Below are 21,995 nucleotides of genomic sequence, written 5' to 3' on the forward strand. Positions count from 1 at the left end.
CCATTCATATTTTTTGGATTTGCATATACAGGGTGACTCAAAAAAATTAATGAATGCGTAAATATATTTTATTGATTTAATCAGGAACTACAAAACCGCATGCTCTGAAATCTTGCAGATGTTTTAAGGTCATAAAGAGCGTAATAAATGTCTAGTCAAAATATATTTGCTTATCCCCTCCAAAAACTTGATGACGTCAGCTCGAAAGTTTGCCGAATAAATCATATCTAAAATGTACAAAATATGATGAGTCTGTACTTGTCATTTATCACTCCATTTATATTTTTTGGATTTGCATATACAGAGTGACTCAAAAAAATTAATGAATGCGTAAATATATTTTATTGATTTAATCAGGAACTACAAAACCGAATTCTTTGAAATCCACTGCGAAAAAAAAAACATAATAGGCATGCAGTCGTCACGTTTCCGACAGCGAGGGAAGTACTGTCTAAACTCTTTAGACCAATTTTTTACATATCTTCCATAAAAAGTTGTCGGTGAACACTTTGTTGAATCTTATAATAATTACATAAATAAATAAATAAATAAATAAATAAATAAATAAATAAATAAATAAATAAATAAATAATTAAATAAATAAATAAATAAATAAATAAATAAATAAATGTTATTAATTAAGTATTTTGTTAGCTGACAGATCCAATACAAACAGGAGATACTTCAAGCAAACAAGCTTTAGCAATTGGGAATAATCACCAAATTAAAAAAAGTACCAAAGAAAATACACATAAGAAGAGGCAGATTCCTAAAGAAAAGGATGGAAATGCAAATGAAACTTTTTCGAAAGAGGTGAGTTTGTTTACCAAAATAGGTATATGATATTTACTTTGGTTTTTAAATTTATGCGACATATTACAATCTGAACACACCAACTATTTTATGAAGCACAATGAAATATTTATTATTATTATTATTATTATTATTGACCATCCTGGGAATCGGAAGCACTCGGCATGGTTTGTCGCAGACACGACTCAATTGTATTCAGTTAGATCAGAAACTGCATTCTGCATTTAATTATAAAACTGTAAGCTGTGCAAATAATTAGAGAGGTGGTAAAGGAGGTAAAGACATTGAGTTTTTTCAATTAATAAATAAAGTTAATCGCATGAAACTTGAGGTTTATGAACTATTTGTTTATTATTATATTAATTAGTCGTCACTAGAGAGCGGATTTTATGAAATTTGCATATCCGTTATTTTTTGCATATAAGTCTTGATATTTAATATGTGAACGAATCATGCTAATTAAAACTGAATACAGCCATAAAAAATTGCATATTTGCATATATTTGCTTTCTGCTGCATATTTCACGTAAGGGGTGCATATTTTGCATTTTTATGAATTTTTGTGCTAATCTGAAAAAACATTCTATCGGCATTTATCCAGAAAGACGAAATTTCATGAATCATATTGCAAATATTGTCCTGAGCTTCAAATAACTGGGAAAGGTTTGGGTTTATGGTAGTTTGGATTGGAGAATCCACTGGATGTTAAACCATCCGTCCAGATAAATTCGCGCCCTAATTACTTTCCGAAATGCCATTCATTCCCAATTTTTTTGTTCGTTACTTTTAAGAGTATTAATGGTATATTTTGTCGTGGTCGAAGGGACGTTATCCTATTATTTTTCATAGTGAGTTTGCATTGAAAGCATATAATGCGATACAGATGTGTCAATATGTCGAAAATAACTCAAATTCATTTATAGATTAAGCCTTTTCCTTAACTTCTTCTTCAAGAAGGAACTGTGTTTTGTCGCGCCTGCTCTAAACCGGTAAGTATTTTTAATTCTGTGGACGTAGTACGCAGTTTTTCTATTTACAAATATATACATACTTTAAAATCACCGGAAAAATTTTTGTTAGAATAATTCGAAAAATATTTAAAAAATAAATTGTTACCAAAATAGTAATTAAATAGTCGATTACTACCTACTATTTTTTAATATGTTCTATTTATATTTATTTTTTAGTATAAGAATTTTATCTTTACAAATGTGATTTATGTGTTAGTGAGATGTAATTAAACACTTTGCAATGTGATTATGTATTTTTCGTAATAAAACGTAAGCTCGGGAAACCTGTTTTTGTAATTTGTAAATAAATTTAGTTCGCTTATTAAGTTTTTTTTTTAATTATGGAGCATATGCAACTGCATATCACTGCATATACAGGGTGTTATTGAAAGGTACGTACAACAAAGTTGACAGTTATTCGCGAAGTCTAAGAAGTCTGAAAAACTTATTTTGTGTTAGCAAAATTATAAGGGGAAAATTAACCCTTATCCAACCTTTTTAGACGCTACTGAATGATAAATAGGTAAAATTAATTTATTTTAGTAAATCCTAGCAACTGTAACAATAAAACTTTTGTCAAGACTAAATGTTGCTATAGAAACGAAAGACGATCTTTTCATCAGAGGCGTACAACGAATTTGGACATAAATTTTAATAATTTTTATCTGTAAAAGGAGAACATTTTTACCTGAACTTTTTTTTACTTTTAGCACCCATACTTCGAGACCAATTGCCGATTTTGTTGTGTACGCACCTTTCAATAACACGCTGTATTAAGAAAGTTACTGCATATTTGCATAAATTTGGTGCATACCTATCATATGATGATATTTATAAAATTTGGCTGCATATTTTCCGCTCTCTAAATATGACATTATAACAGAAAGTGGGATCATATGAATGTGACAACCTGTGACACAGAAACCACAAAATCTGCGTGATATAACTTATGGAGAACACCTTATTTCGTTCAATGATTTACATAATAGTTTTACATATATACCTGATACAAAAAATCGTAATGTTATCATTACTCTTTCATGAATACAATTTTAGGTCCACATAAGTCGACTACCCAAATAATTTATGTCCTCTTACTACTTGTTTTCACAGCTTTAATTAATTTTTGACCGCATTTCTTGAAAAATAAATTAACAAAAGGCCCGTAAAATCATAAATTCTTCGTTAAATTAAATATAATTCTGCATTTATTTGTCTTCTTTTTTTTGCTAATTTGTACATCATGTGTCAATAACGATAATAATAATAAATAACGATCACTAGTTAAGTTAATAATTTTTAAAGTGGTTTTGCGAAATTTTTCAGAGTGGCAGTTTTTTTTTGCCGCCGGTCAGTGTATATGTTTTATATAATGCAACAATAACCTTAATGTTCGCTTTCCCAAAAGCTTTAGTGATTAAATACACTGTTTTGTTAACCTTACTGGTCATGCAAGCAACGTGTTCTGACCACGAAAGATCTGATGTAATGGTAACACCTAAATCGGAGCAGGTGTTCGTTTTAGAAAGCTCGACGCCATTAAGGTAGTAACAATTCCGAGGGTTTAGTCCTCCGAGGTGGAGTACTCTACACTTAGACACATTTAATGGAATTAACCAGTCACGGGACCAGGGACCAGGTGTGGATTGAGGTGATATCGTTGCTTAAAATCATACAGTTCGCGCTAGAGTTGTTTTACATCGTCGACGTACATAGCACATTTAAATCTCAAACCGTTGGTGATATCTGACGAATAAACTACAAAAAACAAGGGGCCGAGTTCGGAGCCTTGAGCGGCTTCGCTCAGTACCTTAACTGGGACACTAACAGAATTACCGATTCTGATCCTAAATGAACGATCAGTGAGAAAGGAGTCTATCCAGCGAAGAAGGTTGCCCCTTATTCTAGACTTCTAGAGTGATCTAATTTAAACAGAAGACGACGCTTAGGCACACGGTCAAAAGCCTTGGAGAAATCGAAATACATATACAACGTCCACTGTGTCACCCGTGTCCAGGGCTCGAGTCCAATCAGCGAGAGAAGTCAGAAGGTTGGTGTTCATAGATTTTTTGCACTCATGACCTTTTTTGCTGACTTTCGTGCATTCACCAAGCTGCGGGAGGTCGAACTTCCCGCACACGTGTTTAACTTTCCGTTGCATGGTAACCTTAAAATAGTTGGGTAGTGTCAACATTGTGACGTGTTTAGGACGCTGTCAACGCTGTTATTTATATATCACTCACAGTTAATCTTTTCAGTTTAAAGGTTTATTCGTTGCAAAAAATATTGTACACGACACGTTCGTGAGCCTGCTTCCCGCATTCACGTTTCGGTCGTGCCGCAAACAAGCGTTCATGCGGGAAGCCGGTTATCTCGAACTAGTCGTGTAAATTACTATTTTCGCCTCCTGACATGTAAACAAAACATTCATACACCTTTGACATGCCGCGTAACAATGACTTTACGCACCAAATATCAATTTACCGTTGCTTTACCGCCTTTGGGTGCCAAAGTAATTCAATATGCATTAGCCTCTAGAAGCTCTAATAAAAAAAGTGTCAGCAAAGTTTTATGAATAATGAAACCAAAACGCAAAATTTAGAGGTTTATTCTTCGAACGCAACAATCGTGTATTTCAGATGAGACATCCGAACACAAGTCCATTCCTTCCCTGTTCGATCAAAACTTTTGAATTAGAAAAAATGAATTATTAAAAAATAAAATCACATGGCGCCATCTCGTGGCTGCCGGTATTATAGATTCCTTCAGTAAACGTCAAGTCACAGACCATGTCAAGTCTATAAAGTGTCACTTCATTATTTCCATTTCGAAAAATATTTTTAAAAACAAATATTTTTTAAAATAAAATCAATGTCGGCGAAAAAATTGAATACAATTTTCGTGCGTTAGGCATTTTGCAGGTTTCGGTCCCATGCCACCCTTCGCTTCGCGTCGGGTGGCAAATTAGGACCTCAACCTGCAAAATGTTACCTACCGCACTCATAATGTAAATAACTATTCCCGGCAGAAAACCATGCTGTGCTGGCGGAATTACATTATGTTTCATAAGAAACGCAATCATATTATCGTAAATAATGGACTCCATGACCTTCACGACAAGAGACGTTAGACTAATGGGGCAGTAATTGTCTGCATCGAGTTTGTTAAATAACGCATTTGGACGTTTTGATGAATCGATAATATATGTATATTTGAATTTAGTCCATATCAATAGTTAATGTTTGAAACAAATTTTTGCGTTGGTAATTCTAAATTATTGGCAAAAAATGCTAGTACCTACTTCAGTTTACAGTTGTCAATTTTTACATGGTCACAAGTAACAAATGTGTTGATTGGTTAAGACGATGGCAGCTGCTATATATGTTACCTTAAAAATCATCTTTTCCATTATAAAATTTTAAATAGGATGTTAACCTGTCAAAAAAATCTCATTTATTAACAGTCAGTCGGTAGTTATTGATGTACCAAGAATGAAAAACTGCGTATTATACGCATGCCTGCAGTTTGGTAGTCGAGGCGTAACCGGGGACAGCAAACAAGCGAGATTATAACGCGCACTTTTTCACAGAGGAAGGTACATTTTCCTCTTCCCGGTTTTAGAAAATTAAAAATCAATACAATAAAAGGGTTTTAAGTGTTACAGTTCTTTATTTTAATCATAAAACTAAATTCAAATTTAGTCTCCAGGACTAATGCTAACTGTGCAATTCGTGTAGTTGTTTATATTAATTCCTGCTGTCGAATAGGACGTAAGGGACAAATTCTGATTTCTTGTCCTAGGTTTATAAGCAGCATTATTTCCAATTATAACCTACTGAAGTGCTGTTGATTTTTTCACCTCATGATTTTGACAGCATTTCATGAAAATTTTATATTGGTTTTCATAAAAACCACGTGACTTCCGTTGAAGTAAGTCTTTTGTAGCTCCACGCGCCACCTACTACAATTCTGGGGGTGTGTCATCCTTTTGCTAAATCTTTATGATTATTTTTTGTTAATCATTAATATTCACATACACATGCAAGTTAACAGACTAAATTAGAAAAATAATTAAATAATGAACCATAACAGGGAATACGTATTGTCTATTTCAGGTCTATGTTTTTAAACGAATTATAGTTTTTCTAGATTTATTCACGTTGTTGGTTTTGTTTCAGATTTTCGAAAAACGAGCAGGAACTACCGATAAGGGCAAAAAGTACGAAGATTTGGTTACCGCTAACGTCGCACTACAAATGGTAAGCGACAGTAAAATAAGAGATTTCCGCATTTCTTCGAACGACAAAAATTTTGGTGCTTTTGATGACGTGGTTATCGAAATTCAGACAGATATGGAAACAAAAACAAAAGCACTGCAATTAAAACATAGTAACGAAAAAAAACAATTGTACATAAAGCAGTTGGCAAGTGAAACGGGAAACTTCAGTTTAATAAAATATTTCAAATCTTCTCAAGATGTACAGGGCGAAGTGCAAGAATTTATATTATTCACCACAAATAGTTTTACAACTTCAGATGAAACAAAATTTAAGCTCGAAGGAGAAGAGTTTTACATCAAGGCGATTAAAAAAACAGTTTCAGAAGACGACATCGGAATATTAAGAATTTCAAAAGATATAGATTATTATTATAAATTTCAAATTCTAGAAGACGAACAGACTAAACAATATCCTGAAAAAATTCAGGACTATCGAACATTCTTCGAAAGCTTTCGTCTTTATACAAACCAAGAACATTTTGAAGCTCTTACAAAATCAACAATGAATAAATTTACTGAGATGTTTTGCTCTAACGAAGAAACATTCAAGAAATACGTCGACGTCATATCGGAATGGAGTTTGAAAGACGGGAAAAAAGAAAAACTAAACAAAAGGATGATGAACCGTGCAATCGCCCTTCGTTTGCTCTCTTCTCAGATCGAACCATTTATTTTTGGTTCAGTCACAGACGAAATGAAAATTCTTCTTCGAGAGGCTGTTTGTCTGTTTGACATTACGTTGTTGGAAAAAGAAGACAGCAACGCAATTAAAAATCTGTGGAGCGACTTGGACAAAAATGTTGACCTGAAGGAACTCAACAAAGTTCGATCACTTTATTTTCTTTCTTGTGATTATATAAGTAGTGTCGAAAATCTGGATGCAAATTTGTTGACACAGTTGCTATGGCTGATGGAGAAAAGTCCGCTTATTGTAAAGGAACACGAAAATATGGAAAAAGCTATTAAACTCTGTTCAGATGCAAAATTTGTCATACTAGGTGAGGGAAAATGTGAAGAATGGATGAAAGAACGATCTGTGTTTCAAAACATGTCCAACTTGAAATCAAAAGGCGAATTGTATGAAAAAGTACTGCAAAATTTCACCATTTCTTTACAAGGAAAAGAAGCAATTAAGTTAGTGACCGCTTTCGAAAAAAATGAAGAAATTTTCAAACATGTTACTGTGCAAAAACTTTTAGAGATGGCAAATGGTCTATGCCATATAGATGGACAAAAGGAAGTTTTTCCCAATCTTTATATCGACAGATATTTGTCAGTCAATATTATAGACATTAAATATTTAGAACATGTTAATCCAAACACCGTTATCATTTTAAATTGCGAAGGTAATTCTCAGCAATTGAAAATATATAAAAACCATACTCTAACAGACATCGAGAATTTTTTAAATAATACAGACTCCAAAATTTTTGATAATCCAATTTTTATAAGGAGTGAAAAAAATTGCAGTTATACTGATTTTCAGAAAATATGTTCTAAAGGAGCAGCATCCCACACTGTACACTATTTTAAATTTCTCGAAGATCAAAATTTAGAATGGATTCGAAGCAAAGGCTCTGTTAATGAACTGCAAAATTATAGATTACTTAGTCTTTACAAAAACGAAAACGAAATTTGGTCTTCCGAATTCAGCAAAAACATAAATCTAATAACAGGTGACCCAGGAATGGGCAAAACCGAGTTAATGAAGAGTCTAAAAAAGAACTGTTGTGCGAGATATTGGACCGTGATTCTGAGTGCTCAAGATGTTATGTCTTTCTTGAAAAATTCAGGAAAGTCTGAAATATCAGGAGATTTAAAACCATTTGAAATATTCATTTTAAACAAAAAATACCGACACCTAGCTGGGCTGGATCGAGAATATTTGACACTGTGTTTAAAGCAACGCAATGTGGTTTACGTATGGGACGCTCTTGATGAAATATTTACTCATTATTTAACTGGTACTTTAGATCTTATTCTTATGTTATCGCAGAAAGGTTTCATTCAGTGGGTTACTGCGAGGCAATATTTGACATCTTCTCTTGAAGAAAAATTTAATACTCTGTCAGTGAGTATCAATCAGCTCACCGAAGTCGAGCAAGACGACTACATTAAGAAACGTCTTAACGGTTTTATTTCGTCTGAAGCTATGAAACTCATCATCGACAAAATTAAATCAACGTTTGCATTAACAAAACATATAGATATATTGGGAATCCCTCTTCAAATTTTTATGCTTACAGACGTATTACTTAAAAATAAGGAAAAATATTTACAGTTATTAGACAATAAATTTCTCCTGACTGACATGTATCATTACTTTATTGAAGGAAAATTTAAGTTTTTCTACGGAGATAAAGTGCCCGTAAACAATGATTATTGGGAAGAAGAAGTAAAGAAGAAAAAGGAAGTAAAATTAATACAGTATGAAAAGTTGGCACTTGTAGTAATATTTCCTGAAGATGTTTTGAAACAATTAGAGATAAATTGTTCACAAGATATAGATTATGTTTCTGAAGATGTCGCAACTGTTGGTATCATGACTGGATTACTAAACGGCATTCCGCAATTTGCACATGCTTCATTTGCCGAATATTTTGTAGCCTTATATTTTTCTAAAAATTTTGGAATGGCACGCAGAGACATATTTTTTGATCAAAAGTATAACAATGTACGCTTTTTCTTCGACTTGATAACTGGCAAAGATTCACCGGTTCACATCTCGATTTTATACAGAAATTTTGATGAAGTGGAGAACTTTGAAGACGAAATAATAAAACGTAAAGATGAATGTGGAAGAAGTGCCTTACATCTCATTTGTTCTTGGGGACGAAGACATGAACGTTTAAATGTACAAACCGAATCTGGAGGTTATGTTATTGAGGCAACTAGGGAGATTATGAGTAGTTCATTAGAAACGAAAGAATATTTTAAAGCGTTATCGTTTTTGTTAGATAATTGTGAAATATTAGAACAAGATTTTTTACATCAACTCACACCCTTAGCGTGGGCACAAGAAAGTGAAAGTTTGGGAGCGGAACTGGAATTATTGCAATCACGCAAATTACAACTGAAAGATTCGTATAGTCGAACAGACAAAATTAATATTTTATTTTTTGCTGCTTTGCACGGATACGCAGAAGCGGTTAAAATATTATTTTCATCTTCGAGTATTTCTAATGAAGAAGTAAATTTTAGTGTTGAATTCGATCGTAGTACGCCTCTTATAATAGCTTCGCGAGGAGGGCACGTAACAATTGCAAAACATTTAGTCGAATGGGGAGCCGAAATGAATGGCACTGATAATTATGGTCGTACTTCGCTGTACGCAGCTTCCTCTCAAGGTCACGAGCAAATTGTCGAATGCCTGGTGAATGGCGGAGCCGAAATCAATCGCGCTGATAAAGATGGTCAGACACCGCTCTACGCAGCTTCCTCTCAAGGTAACGAAAAAATCGTCGAATATCTAGCGAAACACGAAGCCGAAATCAATCGCGCTGATAACTATGACTGGACACCACTTCACGAAGCTTCCTGGAAAGGTCACGAAAAAACTGTCGAATGCCTCGTGTATTGCGGAGCGGAAATTAATCGTCCTGATAAAGACGGTCGGACACCGCTTCACGCAGCTTCTTCTCAAGGACACGAAAAAACCGTCAATTGGCTGGTGAAATGTGGAGCCAAAATCAATCACGCTGATAAAGATGGTCGGACACCGCTTCACGAAGCTTTCTCTCAAGGTCACGAAAAAACTGTCGAAAGCTTGGTGAAATGCGAAGCCAAAATCAATCGCGCTGATAAATTGGGTCGGACGCCGCTTCACGAAGCTTCCTCGAAAGGTCACGAAAAAACCGTCGAAAGCTTGGTGAAATGTGAAGCCGAAATCAATCACGCTGATAATTTGGGGCGGACGCCGCTTCACGAAGCTTCCTCGAAAGGTCACGAAGAAACTGTCAAATGCCTCGTGAAATGCGGAGCCGAAATTAATCGCACTGATAATTTGGGTCGGACGCCGCTTCACGAAGCTTCCTTGAAAGGTCACGAAGAAACTGTCGAATGCCTCGTGAAATGCGGAGCCAAAATCAATCGCGCTGATAAAAATGGTCGGACACCGCTTCACGAAGCTTCCTCGAAAGGTCACGAAGAAACTGTCGAATGCCTCGTGAAATGCGGAGCCGAAATCAATCGCACTGATAATTTGGGGCGGACGCCGCTTCACGAAGCTTCCTCGAAAGGTCACGAAGAAACTGTCAAATGCCTCGTGAAATGCGGAGCCAAAATCAATCGCGCTGATGAAAATGGTCGGATACCGCTTCACGAAGCTTCCTCGAAAGGTCAGGAAGTAACTGTCGAATGCCTCGTGAAATGCGGAGCCGAAATCAATCATGCTGATAAAGATGGTTGGACACCGCTTCACGAAGCTTCCTCGAAAGGTCACGAAGAAACTGTCGAATGCCTCGTGAAATACGGAGCCAAAATCAATCGCGCTGATAAAAATGGTCGGACACCGCTTCACGAAGTTTCCTCGAAAGGTCACGAAGAAACTGTCGAATGCCTCGTGAAATGCGGAGCCGAAATTAATCGCACTGATAATTTGGGTCGGACGCCGCTTCACGAAGCTTCCTTGAAAGGTCACGAAGAAACTGTCGAATGCCTGGTGAAATGCGGAGCCAAAATCAATCACGCTGATAAATATGGTCGCACACCGCTTTACGCAGCTTCCTCGAAAGGTCACGAAGAAACTGTCGAATGCCTGGTAAAATGCGCAGCCAAAATCAATCGCGCTGATAAAAATGGTCAGACACCTCTTTACGCAGCTTCCTCTCAAGGTCACGAAAAAATTGTCGAATGCCTGGTAAAATGCGGAGCTGAAATCAATCGCGCTACTAATAATGGTCTGACACCGCTTTACGCAGCTGCCTCCCAAGGTCACGAAAAAATTCTGGAATGCCTGGTAAAATGCGGAGCTGAAATCTGTCGCGCTGATAAATATGGTTCGACACCCCTTTACGGAGCTTCCTGGAAAGGTCACGAAAAAACTGTCGAATGCCTGATGAAATGCGGAGCCGAAATGAATTGCACTGATAAATATGGTCGGACACCACTTTACGCAGCTTCTTTGAGTGGTCACGAAAATATTGTCGAATGCCTATTGAGGTGCGGAGCCGAAATCAATGGCGCTGATAATGATGGTGAGACACCTCTTTACAAAGCTTCCTCGAAAGGCCACGAAAAAATTGTCGAATGCTTGGTGAAATGCGGAGCCAAAATCAATTGCGCTAATAAATATGGTCGGACACCGCTTTACGCAGCTTATTCGGGAGGTCACAAAAAAATTGTCGAATACCTATTAAAATGTGGAGCAAAAACTTTCGTTTATTAAAATAAATAACAATAATTAATGCAGAGTGGTGGGGAACCCAATTAGGTATAGGACACAGAAGCGTTGTAGAAATATTTTAACCATAACTTCAACTTGGCTCTGTTTGATAGTATCTTTTAATCTGACCTAAAGTGCAATTAAATAGATCAACTTGATTCTCGATGTCCATATAATTAACAATCATTTGAATAAGTGGGTAACCTGCTGTACTGTTAGTGCGTACAGTGGACAAATAGAAATTATTTTTACTACGGATGGGCCCTCTGTTGACCTTAAGTGATAAATTGCAAAGTAAATCAGGACACTCTTGCAGTCTTTGACAATTTTAAATAAACTTATTACCGAGTGCTCTCTACGTCCATTTAGCAGAAGTAGATCCTGAGAATAACCTCTCAGGAGATAAACGCCATCGACTATGTAGGACACCGTCTTAAAAAAACGTCTTTGTATTCTTTCAAGAGAAGAAATGTGGATATTATATACAGGACTCCATATGACAGAGACGTATTCAAGACAAGATCTACAGTAAGTGAAATAGAGTAATTTCAGTATTTCAATAGCACCAAACTCCCGACGATTCCAGACTGAAAGCAGACTCAGTTATTGCCTGAAAATGTTTCCTGAACGAAAGTTTTGAGTTCAAAATCGCGTATAACTTCAGGCCTAGTAAGAACGGTATTATCAAAACTGTATCTGTAAATAATAAGTTTTTCTTTTTTAGTAAATGATATGGCGTAGCGTTTAGTTTTATTAATCATTAAATTGTTATTCCAACACCATCTGTAAACTCTGTCAAGAAATTTTTGAACCCGAAGAGAATCATGATATGAATTGACTACAGTATAATAAATCTTCAGATCATCCGCAAAGAGAAGGGAATGCACATCTATGACATCAACAATGTCATTAATACACATACAAAAAGCAAGGGACCCAATACGGAACCTTGTGGAACACCAGTTCTGATTTAAATCCATTGATTTTAACAAATAAATATCGACTGTCTAAATAAAAATTTAATAATGAAATTAATAATGATGGTTGAACTCCTTCGCGCCAGAAAATTCTTATCAAAAACCGCCCTGAAACGGTCGAGTAACGTGTAAACATTCATCCAATAAACATCAAAACCAAAATACTATAAAGTATAACTATAAAGAAGTGCGTTTGGAGTGATCTCACTACAAAAAAGTGCAAGATCTCAGAAATAAAGTGAGTACCTAAACTTAATTATTCTGTCGTATTTTGCCTCTATTATATGCATTATTTATTCAATTTTATGATAACATTGAAAGACAAACTTATTTAGCGAAGTTTTTTAGGTTATTGTCGCTATCTTGAGATGGTTAACTGCCGGGTAATGGGAGCTACTCAAGCTCCCATTACCCCGTCATGGCTCTTATTACCCTTATGAAGGAAGTTTTTGAGGAGAAGAAGGTGAAAAAGAACAAAAGAGTGATGAATAGGAATAAATCAAAGAAAATACAAATAAATAAATCTAAGAATAAGAGACAGGTTAAGAATAAATTATCTCAAAAAAATATAAACAGAGTAACTAAATATTTGTTCCAAGACAGCACTTCTGACGAATCAACTATCGATGAAAATAATATTTGTGATGATGATTCTGAATGTTCTGAGGAGGAAAATGTATGTAAGGAATGTTCATTTTATAAAGCGGACACTGAAAAATTGCTACTAATTCGAGTACTTTGGGCTAATTTAATTTTTTTTGTTATAAAAATGTTTAACAATGTTAAATGAAATAATTATTCTTATTCTCTAATCAATTATATTCAGAAACTATAAAATTTTCTAACTATTGCGCGAATACCGCGAATCACTGTTTGCACAGGTTTGTTTGTGATTTTCTTCGTAGCAGGAGGCCACATTTTTTTAAATTCTCCAAGTTATGATGTTGTTCGGCCATCTTTTCTTAACACTGCTTTCATATTTGCCCATTATCGCTCAAGTGGACGAAGCTCAGGACAGTTGGGTGGTTTATCTTCCTTTTTTAAAAACTGTACATTATTGGCATTAAGAAGCTCCTGAGTGGCACCAGCGCAGTGAACCGAAGCCAAATCTGGCCAAAACAATGGAGGGTTATGATGTTTGCAATAAACAGGCGATAATCGCGTTTTTATACATTCTTTCCTGTAAACATCGCCTCCAATTGTTCCAATCGTAAAAAAAAACTAAAACTTTTTAGCCCACAAGAACAAATCGGTTGCCACACTAAGACTTTTTTCCCAAACTTTTCAATTTTTTTTGTTTTCATGTCATCGAGGACATCTTCCCCTACGACTGCATTATAAAACTGGGAGCCGGGTAGTGTATTGCAGTCCATTTTAACCTTCGTTTCGTTGTCCATCAAAACACAATGACTTTTGTTCCTGACCAAAATTGTTTATAATTTCCTGCTTTTTTTTTTGAAACTGTATGCGCTGCTTTTCGCTTCTTTTTGGGATTTTTTGCTTTAACACGTTCTAATGTTATTCCGAGTCTTTATATTTTGTACAGTACCTACGGTAACACCTTGCTTCTTCGGTATTTCCCGCACAGACATACATTTCGTTAATTTTAGCAGTTTAATGATGTTTTCCTCAATATTTTCGTTAAGCGGGCCTTTTTTCGGTCTGGATTTGAGCAAATCTTCTAAAGTATTAAACTCCCCAAACTTTTTGGTTATTTGGAACACTGCTGATTTTGAACATTTAGTTATTTTTGGCAGTCCCCCCAACGGAAATTTTTCGTAGCATCACTTTTGCAAAAATAATTTTCTTGCCCCAAAGGCGATTCGCTTCATTTTAAAAAGAAATAACGTTATTTTGAAAACCAAAGTGGCATTTAATAGATGCAACTTAAAGCTTTCATATATAAAAACTAGAATAATTTAGATTAAAAATTAGAAAAGTGGCGTTACTTAAAAGTGTCCGTTTAATAAAATGAACACTCCTTATGATTTGTAACGATGTTGGTAAAGATGAAGAATTATGGTATCGTTGCAGAGCTTGTGGCAAATGGGCCCATTCTGAGTGTTCAGGTTGCGATCACCCTAAAGATTATCTTTGCAATTTTTGTTTAGATCCCTAAAATACCTTTTTTGTTATTACTTTTTTAATGAAAATGTTTTATTTTATGTTTTGTTGATTACTTAAAAATTTTTGATTGTTTAAGTTCTTCTTTAATAGGTAAAAATATGATTTTATTTCGTTTAATGTTATTTCATGGCTCTCATTACCCGATGCGTGGGGTAATGGGACCAAAAGTAAGATTTATAAAAAACGTGATTTTACCTATGTAAGGCTGTATTTTTTTTATGTTCTTTAGCAATTATTGAAAGACGGGTAACTAAAAGACTGATTAGTGTCTATAAATGTCTGTGATTGTAACCAAAACTGTATTTTTGTTTTACTTTTCCTTACATGGCTCCAATTCCCCCACTCTCTCCTACCATTTTCGGATTTTTACTTTCATCAAATTTATTTTATTCTATTCACACAAAATTTGAACTTTAGATAAATTATTTTAATAAGATTCCAAATTTTAATTAGTTGACGACCGCATAAAAGCAAACTCGATTAGTCCATTTTTTTTAGGAAAATTGTTTAACTATATATTCGGCCAAACTCAGCTAAGCTTCAACTTTTACTTTAGGTGAGTCATCATCTAAATATATTTGGCGTTATGTAACTATGAATTTCAGTACAAATTTTTTTCGTGAGGCCTTCACAACAATACGAAGAGAACTGCACCAAAAACTGGCGTACGTCTTACTATCAAACTTTAAAAAAATACAAACAAAACACATAAACTAAGGTAAGTAAAAATATATTAAAATTAATTTTATAAATTTGGTTTAACATTTCAGTACAGGTGTTTCCATAGTGAAAAAAAAAATTGGAAATAAAACTGCTGTTATTCATCAAGAACTAATATTGGAACAATGTGTGAAAAATACTTCCGCTTCAAAAAGAGGTAAATGTCCCTACCAAAGTACTTATTTTTTTTATCACATTCCTCTCCTGCCTACCAGAACAACGAATTTAAAATCAGCAACTGGTGTTGTAATTTCGTATCAACACAAAATATATCTTAGGCGGAATCAGGTTTCTAACCTCAAATTTTTACAAATGGGTTTAATACCGCTGACTGACCTGGACAATATCAACAGAAATGCGTTTTAAGGTAAATTTTATAACTTTAAAATTTCACAATATCACAAAATATTTAAAATTGCAGTAAAACGTACGCTAAATGAATTCTAAACCAGAGAATTTAGGCGAAATTCCTCCACCATCAGCAGGAACTTCATCTTGTCATCCTAGTGGCTACAAATTGTCCATACATTCCGAAATCACTCCGTAGAAAACAGTATGGTGCGATAGAAAATCATGTTAACTAGAATCATAATATTTATATATTAACATATTAATAACACATTCACTTTGATTGAGATAGTTTTTCATCGCACAATTAATTCTAGTTCTAATATGAGTTTGATAATAACTTTATTATTTGGAAGTAGTGTTGTAAATGGTTGCTCTAATCTGTAATTTATTTCGTCTGTGTGTGTCTTTTTTGTCAGGATCGCTCAACGGATGCAGCATTCATGTCTAACAAACGTCAGCGCTAGATTCGTTGTTCACGCATTCAAGAGGCGTTTTTGTATTTGCATCTGTTCGGCGCTTCGAGCACAAAATATTTAAAAATTTTGAAATTTAAAGTGCCATGATACCTTTTAACTAAGTACTTGTACTCAGAATTAGCAAAAAACGACGTCAAGGCTGTTTTCCATTGTCCAATATTTTTATCACTATATAGATCCACTGGGTTTGCATTACAAAACTGAACATTTTGTACCAAGTCGTGGTTGTGGTTTAAATTTGTTCATAGTGTTTTAAGCATTTCACAACGATTTCCCAAAAACATACTCTTTTAACAAACTGACAAAGTTTGATTCAAAGAGGAAGCGGGAAATTTACTGTGACCAAATACTGAAGATGCTCAAGCATGGCAACTGCGAAACTACCTTTCTTCTTGACAATTGGTACACAGGTGAAAAAACACTTAACAAAACCAAAGCACGTAATTGAAGCAGCTTTTCTTTTGGGAATAGTTGTTGATAGAAAGTGTAAAAATCTGAATTGGAGCAAAAATACCGAAGACGGACTGCAATATTTGTCGTATTTTCTTACTTAATCATCGTTTTGTCGGTTTATTAAAAAAAGTATCATGACATGTGAGGGATATTTTTACTTTGTAGTGGAAATATATAAAAGTATTGTAGTTTATAAGTTTATTACTAATAATGTAACGGTAATTACTCCAACTAAGGACTTCGATAAACCTATGTATCTAAAAAATGTAATCAATCTGTACCTATATTGTAAATATGTAAATAATGATTTAATGTGTACGTACATATACTGAAATAGATTGTTGTTTTGTTATTAAACACAAGACTAAATTCCATTTTTTAGAATCCTTAATTAAATTGGTTTTTATTTTCTTTTACGACTAGAACAAAATAAACTGATAGGGGAATGTCCGCAAATGGTAAAAGAACACATCAATAGTACGTATGTACATTGTCACACGAATGAGAAAATTGCTCATTTTTCACCAGATGATAATTTACGAAACGAGCCGAAGGCGAGTATAACACTGTACTTTTTCCAATCATATGAACGCAAAAATTTAGTAATTTTTTTATTTATTTATAAATATGTATATTTAAAGTTCCATGATTAATAATGGAAAATGGAGCTGAATGATAGTTGATTTAAGCATTGAATGTAGAGACCATAACGTGGAGGACTTGGATTTCTTTGCCTGCTCGGTGAAGTAAGTATACCAGCAGGACATTTTCCAAAAACGCCTTGTAAGCCGTTTCTAGATTTTCCGGAAAGTAAATTAAGCCTCGTTAATTTTGCTGCCTCTGTGATGTTTGGGGGTGTACAGTTATCGTTTTCTTCGTCTTGATCACACATTACGTTGTCTAAACGGTACCAAGAGTTGTCTAAAAGCCGAATGCAATTTATTCTGGAGGTTCAATCTAAACAACTATGAACTGTAAAATTTTTTCAAAGCAGCGGACCATAACATGGGACGAATTCAATTTTATTAGAGTTGAAGTAAGTTAGTAACATTGAGCACCCTCAGCAAAATTTTAATTTTGATATGGGAAACCAAATTTTGCTTGAAATTGTGTATTCTCATTGAACAAAAATGCTATGAATGAAATAGTCAAATTTAATTCATAGTTTTCCTGAAAAATAAAACGGAGGATGAAAACAATATTCGTATTAAATTGAAGAACGTCGCAAAATAAACTTTGACAAAATCTTGTAACAAATCCGATTATCTTTCTTTAATTTTACTGTTAATTTGACAATAATGTATTGGATCTTCCCCAGGAATAGTTCCACCGTTTTGCCTCCACAAACGAGGTACGCTGTTCTTCGTTTTCGTTTAATTCTGAGGGGATTAGGTTTAAATTATCAAAATGTCACGAATATAATAATATAGTAATGACATTCTAATGTATAAATTCTACCAGAACTGAATGAGGTGCTTATGAAAAATGCCTAGGTAATTTTTTTATACATTCAGTAAAAATAGAAATTTTGACTGAGGTTTCTAAATGTTACTATTAAATTTTTTTGTCAATCTGCTTAGTTTATGGACAATAACCATAAACGACATTTAATTTGAAACTCTTACTCCAATCTCGTTATTAAGATGAAAATAAACATTTTGATTTTATCTCGACCATTTTGGTACGACGTTGATTTCCTGTTATACTTTCCTGTTAACATAAAAAACAGAGCACCTTTGTGTACCCATATTATTGATCAACCTTATCATTATTTTAAAGTCTACAACATAAAATCTGGTGTGATTTATACAGTTTATTTTTTCTACTGATAAATAAATGATATGAAAAACAAGACGAGTCGCCAGGCGCGCGTTACTCGATATCTCATTAATTATTATTATTAGAAATAAAATAAAACAAATATCATAGTTGTTTGGTTTTTTGAGAACTATACTCTAGAATTATTTTTTAACTATACAGAGTGTTTTGTTTTTAAGGCGTAACAAACGACTTCGTATTTTTTAAACGAAATACTCTATATATCTTTACATACAGGTTATTCACGAGCAGCTCCACCCTTTTTTAAAAAAGTAAAATATAGTTACCGGTTTTGTGTAACAACATTGCGTAGTATCAGATACTATTACGTTAAAACTGACGTTTCCTCAAAATTAACACAGAGTGTTCAAACAACGAAAAAACTGATGTGATTTTGAAATATAGTGAGTGCGGTTTTCTAGCGACATTATCCGTACAGGAGATTCACTGCAAACTCATGTCTTGAATAAGTTTGTTTGCAATTTTAACCCAATCATTGACGTTTATTCCTAAATTATCAAAATCAAACAGCTAACTATGTTTAAAATAAAATAAAAAGGGTGGTAAATATCAAAGACTGTTATGAAATTGTACTGTTGGTTGCATTTTAAAGTTTTTAGGCGTGGAGCGTCTCGTAAATAACCCTTTATGTAAAAATATATATAGAGTGTTTCATTTAAAAAAATTAAGTTGTGTGTTGTGCCTTATAAACAAAACACTCTGTATAGTTCAAAATAATTTTATAGTATAGTTCCCAAAGAACCGTACAACTTTGGTATTTGACTTTTTTTCTAGTTCTAATAATTAATGAGATATCGAGAAATGCGCGCCTAGTAACTCATCTTGTATATATGCATATAGATAACATTTATTTATCAGTGGGAAAAATAAGTTGTGTAAATCAGACCAGATGTTACGTTGTAGATATTGAAATAATGATAAGTTTGATCAATAATGTGGGTACACAAATGTGCTCTGTTGTTTATGTTGGGAAGAAAGTGAATTTCTCAATTTCAAGTCAGAAATAACAGGAGAAATACAAAAACCGTAGTATTTGGATTGGACCAAAATGGTCGAGATAAAATCCAAATGTATACTTTCGCCATAACAACGTAATCGAAGTAACAGTTTCAAATTAAATGTCACTTATGATTATTGTCCGTAAACTAACCAAATCAGCAACAATTTTTAAAAATAATATTTTAAAAATTTCCATTTTTGATAAATGTATAAAAAAATGACGTAGGTATTATTCATAAGCAGTTCATTCTGGTATATTTAATTTAGTACGGTTTTCAACAGGATATAGCACATATTTTATCCCAACTCTTGCCTTTTCTACAGCACAAGTATTTTATTTTTGTTAAATAATCGCTGAATTTATATTAGTCGCAACCATCGTAATAAATTTCGATTTCTAAATTGTCGAGTACATTTCGAAGAACTCGTTCCAGACATGAATTTTACCACTGATTCTGATTTTGCGAACTTGTATTCAATAAAACGAATACAAGATTATGCTATTTTGTAAATTTTGTTATAAACATTTTTGAGATGTCATGACACTGATAGGGAGATCGGGCAAATTTTGGTTAGCGTTTTCCTTGTCTTCTTGATTACAGGTTGAGGTCGATGATTTTGAAAATTCTTCATTTTTGTCACCGTAAAGAATTTTTAATTAGTTACAATGTCGAAGTTAAAACCAGGAAATTTATTGTATTTTAATCATACCAATTTGAGTTTTGATAATAATTTATTAGGTATAACTGAGCAGAGGAATTTTGTGATAAAATTCAAATATGGTCCTTATGTAAATCTAAGTGGAAGGAAAGGGTAATGGAAAGCACATATATACCTGAGCCGTGAACAAAATCTTATGTTCTCTGAGCGGAAATAAATATTCGTTATTATTTATCAATAAACAAATATTAAAAAACGTTGAAATTTTCATAGTAAATATGTAAAGAATACTTCAACCAGCGTAAGTTACGCAGATAAGTTCACGTTTATTTTGAATTTAAAGGAGTGGTTTTGGGAATATTTACATGTGTCGAACTAGTGATAAATTTATAGTAAAAAAATATGTTTAAGTTATGGTTAATGTATGTACATGTATTTTTACTTCCTGAGCGCATATTAGTAATTTACACAACTAGTTCGGGATAGCCTGCTTCCCGCATGAACGCTTGTTTGCGGCACGACCGAAGGGAGTGACGCATTTGCGTGAATGCGGGAAGCAGGCTCACGAACGTGTTGTGTACAATATTTTTTGCAACGAATAAACCTTTAAACTGAAGAGATTAACTGTAAGTTATTTATAAACAACGGCATTGACAGCGCCGTCAACACGTCACAATGTTGACACTACCCGAGTATTTTAAGGTTACCATGGCAACGGAAAGTTAAATGCACGTGTGCGGGAAGTTCGACCTCCTGCACTCTGGTGAATGCGCGAAAGCTATCAAAAAAGGTCATGAGTGCAAAAAGTAAATTACATTACAATTCGATGTATGTACCGCTACTACTCCTAATATTAGTTTCCTACTTCCTGTGTGTACTAACAATATGCTGAATACTACTATTTCCTAATTAGAACAATGACTCATTGCGCGGTAAAACAAAAAAAATCCAAATATTTTTGTTACTTCTTGAGCGCAAAACAACAGTTAATTACGTATTAATCACCAATTGGAAAACAAATAGGTGCAGCAAAATTTAGGTACATAATAGGTACTGACTATATTCTTTGTAACCATAATTATAAAATCTATATCCCAGTTAGTAGACCAACAATGTTAAACCAATTTATTTGTTTGTCTTTTTCTACAACTCCACAATATAGACAGTCGTCACTCATATTGTCCGAATTTTTAATGATTAGTTGTTTCATTTCATTTCTATACAGATTTGCACAGCATGTGTTTTCAAAAGATTTTTTTAACAGAAAATTTTCGAATAATTGAGTTACTTATTATAATTCCGCAGTTGTAGCTATCTTGCTGCCTCTTATAATTTGTCACTAACCTAGCATGCCAGTTGGTTACGGAATTTTTTTTATTCGATACAGAATTATATTCTTTGAAAAATGTTTCACTAATATCACTAACAGTCGTTCTAACGGAGTTAAAAAAATAAAATTCTTCATTGTGAAAATTTGCAATAGCCAAAGTCCAGTGATTTCCATTCACGCGCGTCGGTACTACAATTACATATTTTATATCTGGTAGCTGTTTTATTTGAAGTGGAAATATTTCTTGCTTTTGAGAAATATTTTTAGTTTTGAACAAAACGATACCACCTTCGTCGCAAATGAAAAGAGTGATATTGTCAACACCTGAATTTCGAACTATAATTCCCATCCCAATATCAATTAACCAATTTGTGAGCCATTTGTCTACAGATTTCGTAAAGTCTGACGCGTGCAACCTGATATAATCGTTAATTGTTACTTCGTTACTCTCAAATTTGAGAATTTCGCGACAGTATAGTTTAAGTTTTTGTCTATAATTATTGGTTTGTAGTAGTTTATGTTATTAACTAATCCATTTTTACTTCCGAGCGTAAACTAAGGAAGTATAGTAATCGAGT

The 21,995-nt window shown here is 33.9% G+C and overlaps 2 protein-coding genes across 8 annotated transcripts in view; both read left to right on the forward strand.

Annotated features, from left to right (window-relative positions):
- Positions 1–10,542, forward strand: part of LOC135138746 (uncharacterized) — a 133,637-nt gene extending 123,095 nt beyond the window's left edge. The window contains exon 7 of the transcript XR_010282049.1: positions 10,503–10,542. The gene's annotated coding sequence lies outside the window, so the exon portion shown is untranslated. The remainder of the gene's footprint in view (positions 1–10,502) is intronic.
- Positions 1–21,995, forward strand: part of LOC135138737 (uncharacterized) — a 254,941-nt gene that overhangs the window by 89,901 nt on the left and 143,045 nt on the right. For 6 of the 7 annotated variants that reach the window (XM_064068725.1, XM_064068726.1, XM_064068724.1 and 3 more), the window contains 2 exons: positions 655–813; positions 6,002–9,944. In XM_064068725.1, the coding sequence (XP_063924795.1) occupies positions 655–813; positions 6,002–9,944 (4,102 nt within the window). Of the gene's footprint in view, positions 1–654; positions 814–3,794; positions 3,874–6,001; positions 9,945–21,995 lie in introns of those variants that run through there. The other variant, XM_064068728.1, reaches the window with a different exon arrangement.

The sequence above is a fragment of the Zophobas morio genome, unplaced genomic scaffold (assembly GCF_036711695.1).
Source record: "Zophobas morio isolate AGI-343-1 ecotype UQ-CSIRO unplaced genomic scaffold, CSIRO_AGI_Zmor_V1 ptg000030l, whole genome shotgun sequence".
Lineage (NCBI taxonomy): Eukaryota > Metazoa > Arthropoda > Insecta > Coleoptera > Tenebrionidae > Zophobas > Zophobas morio.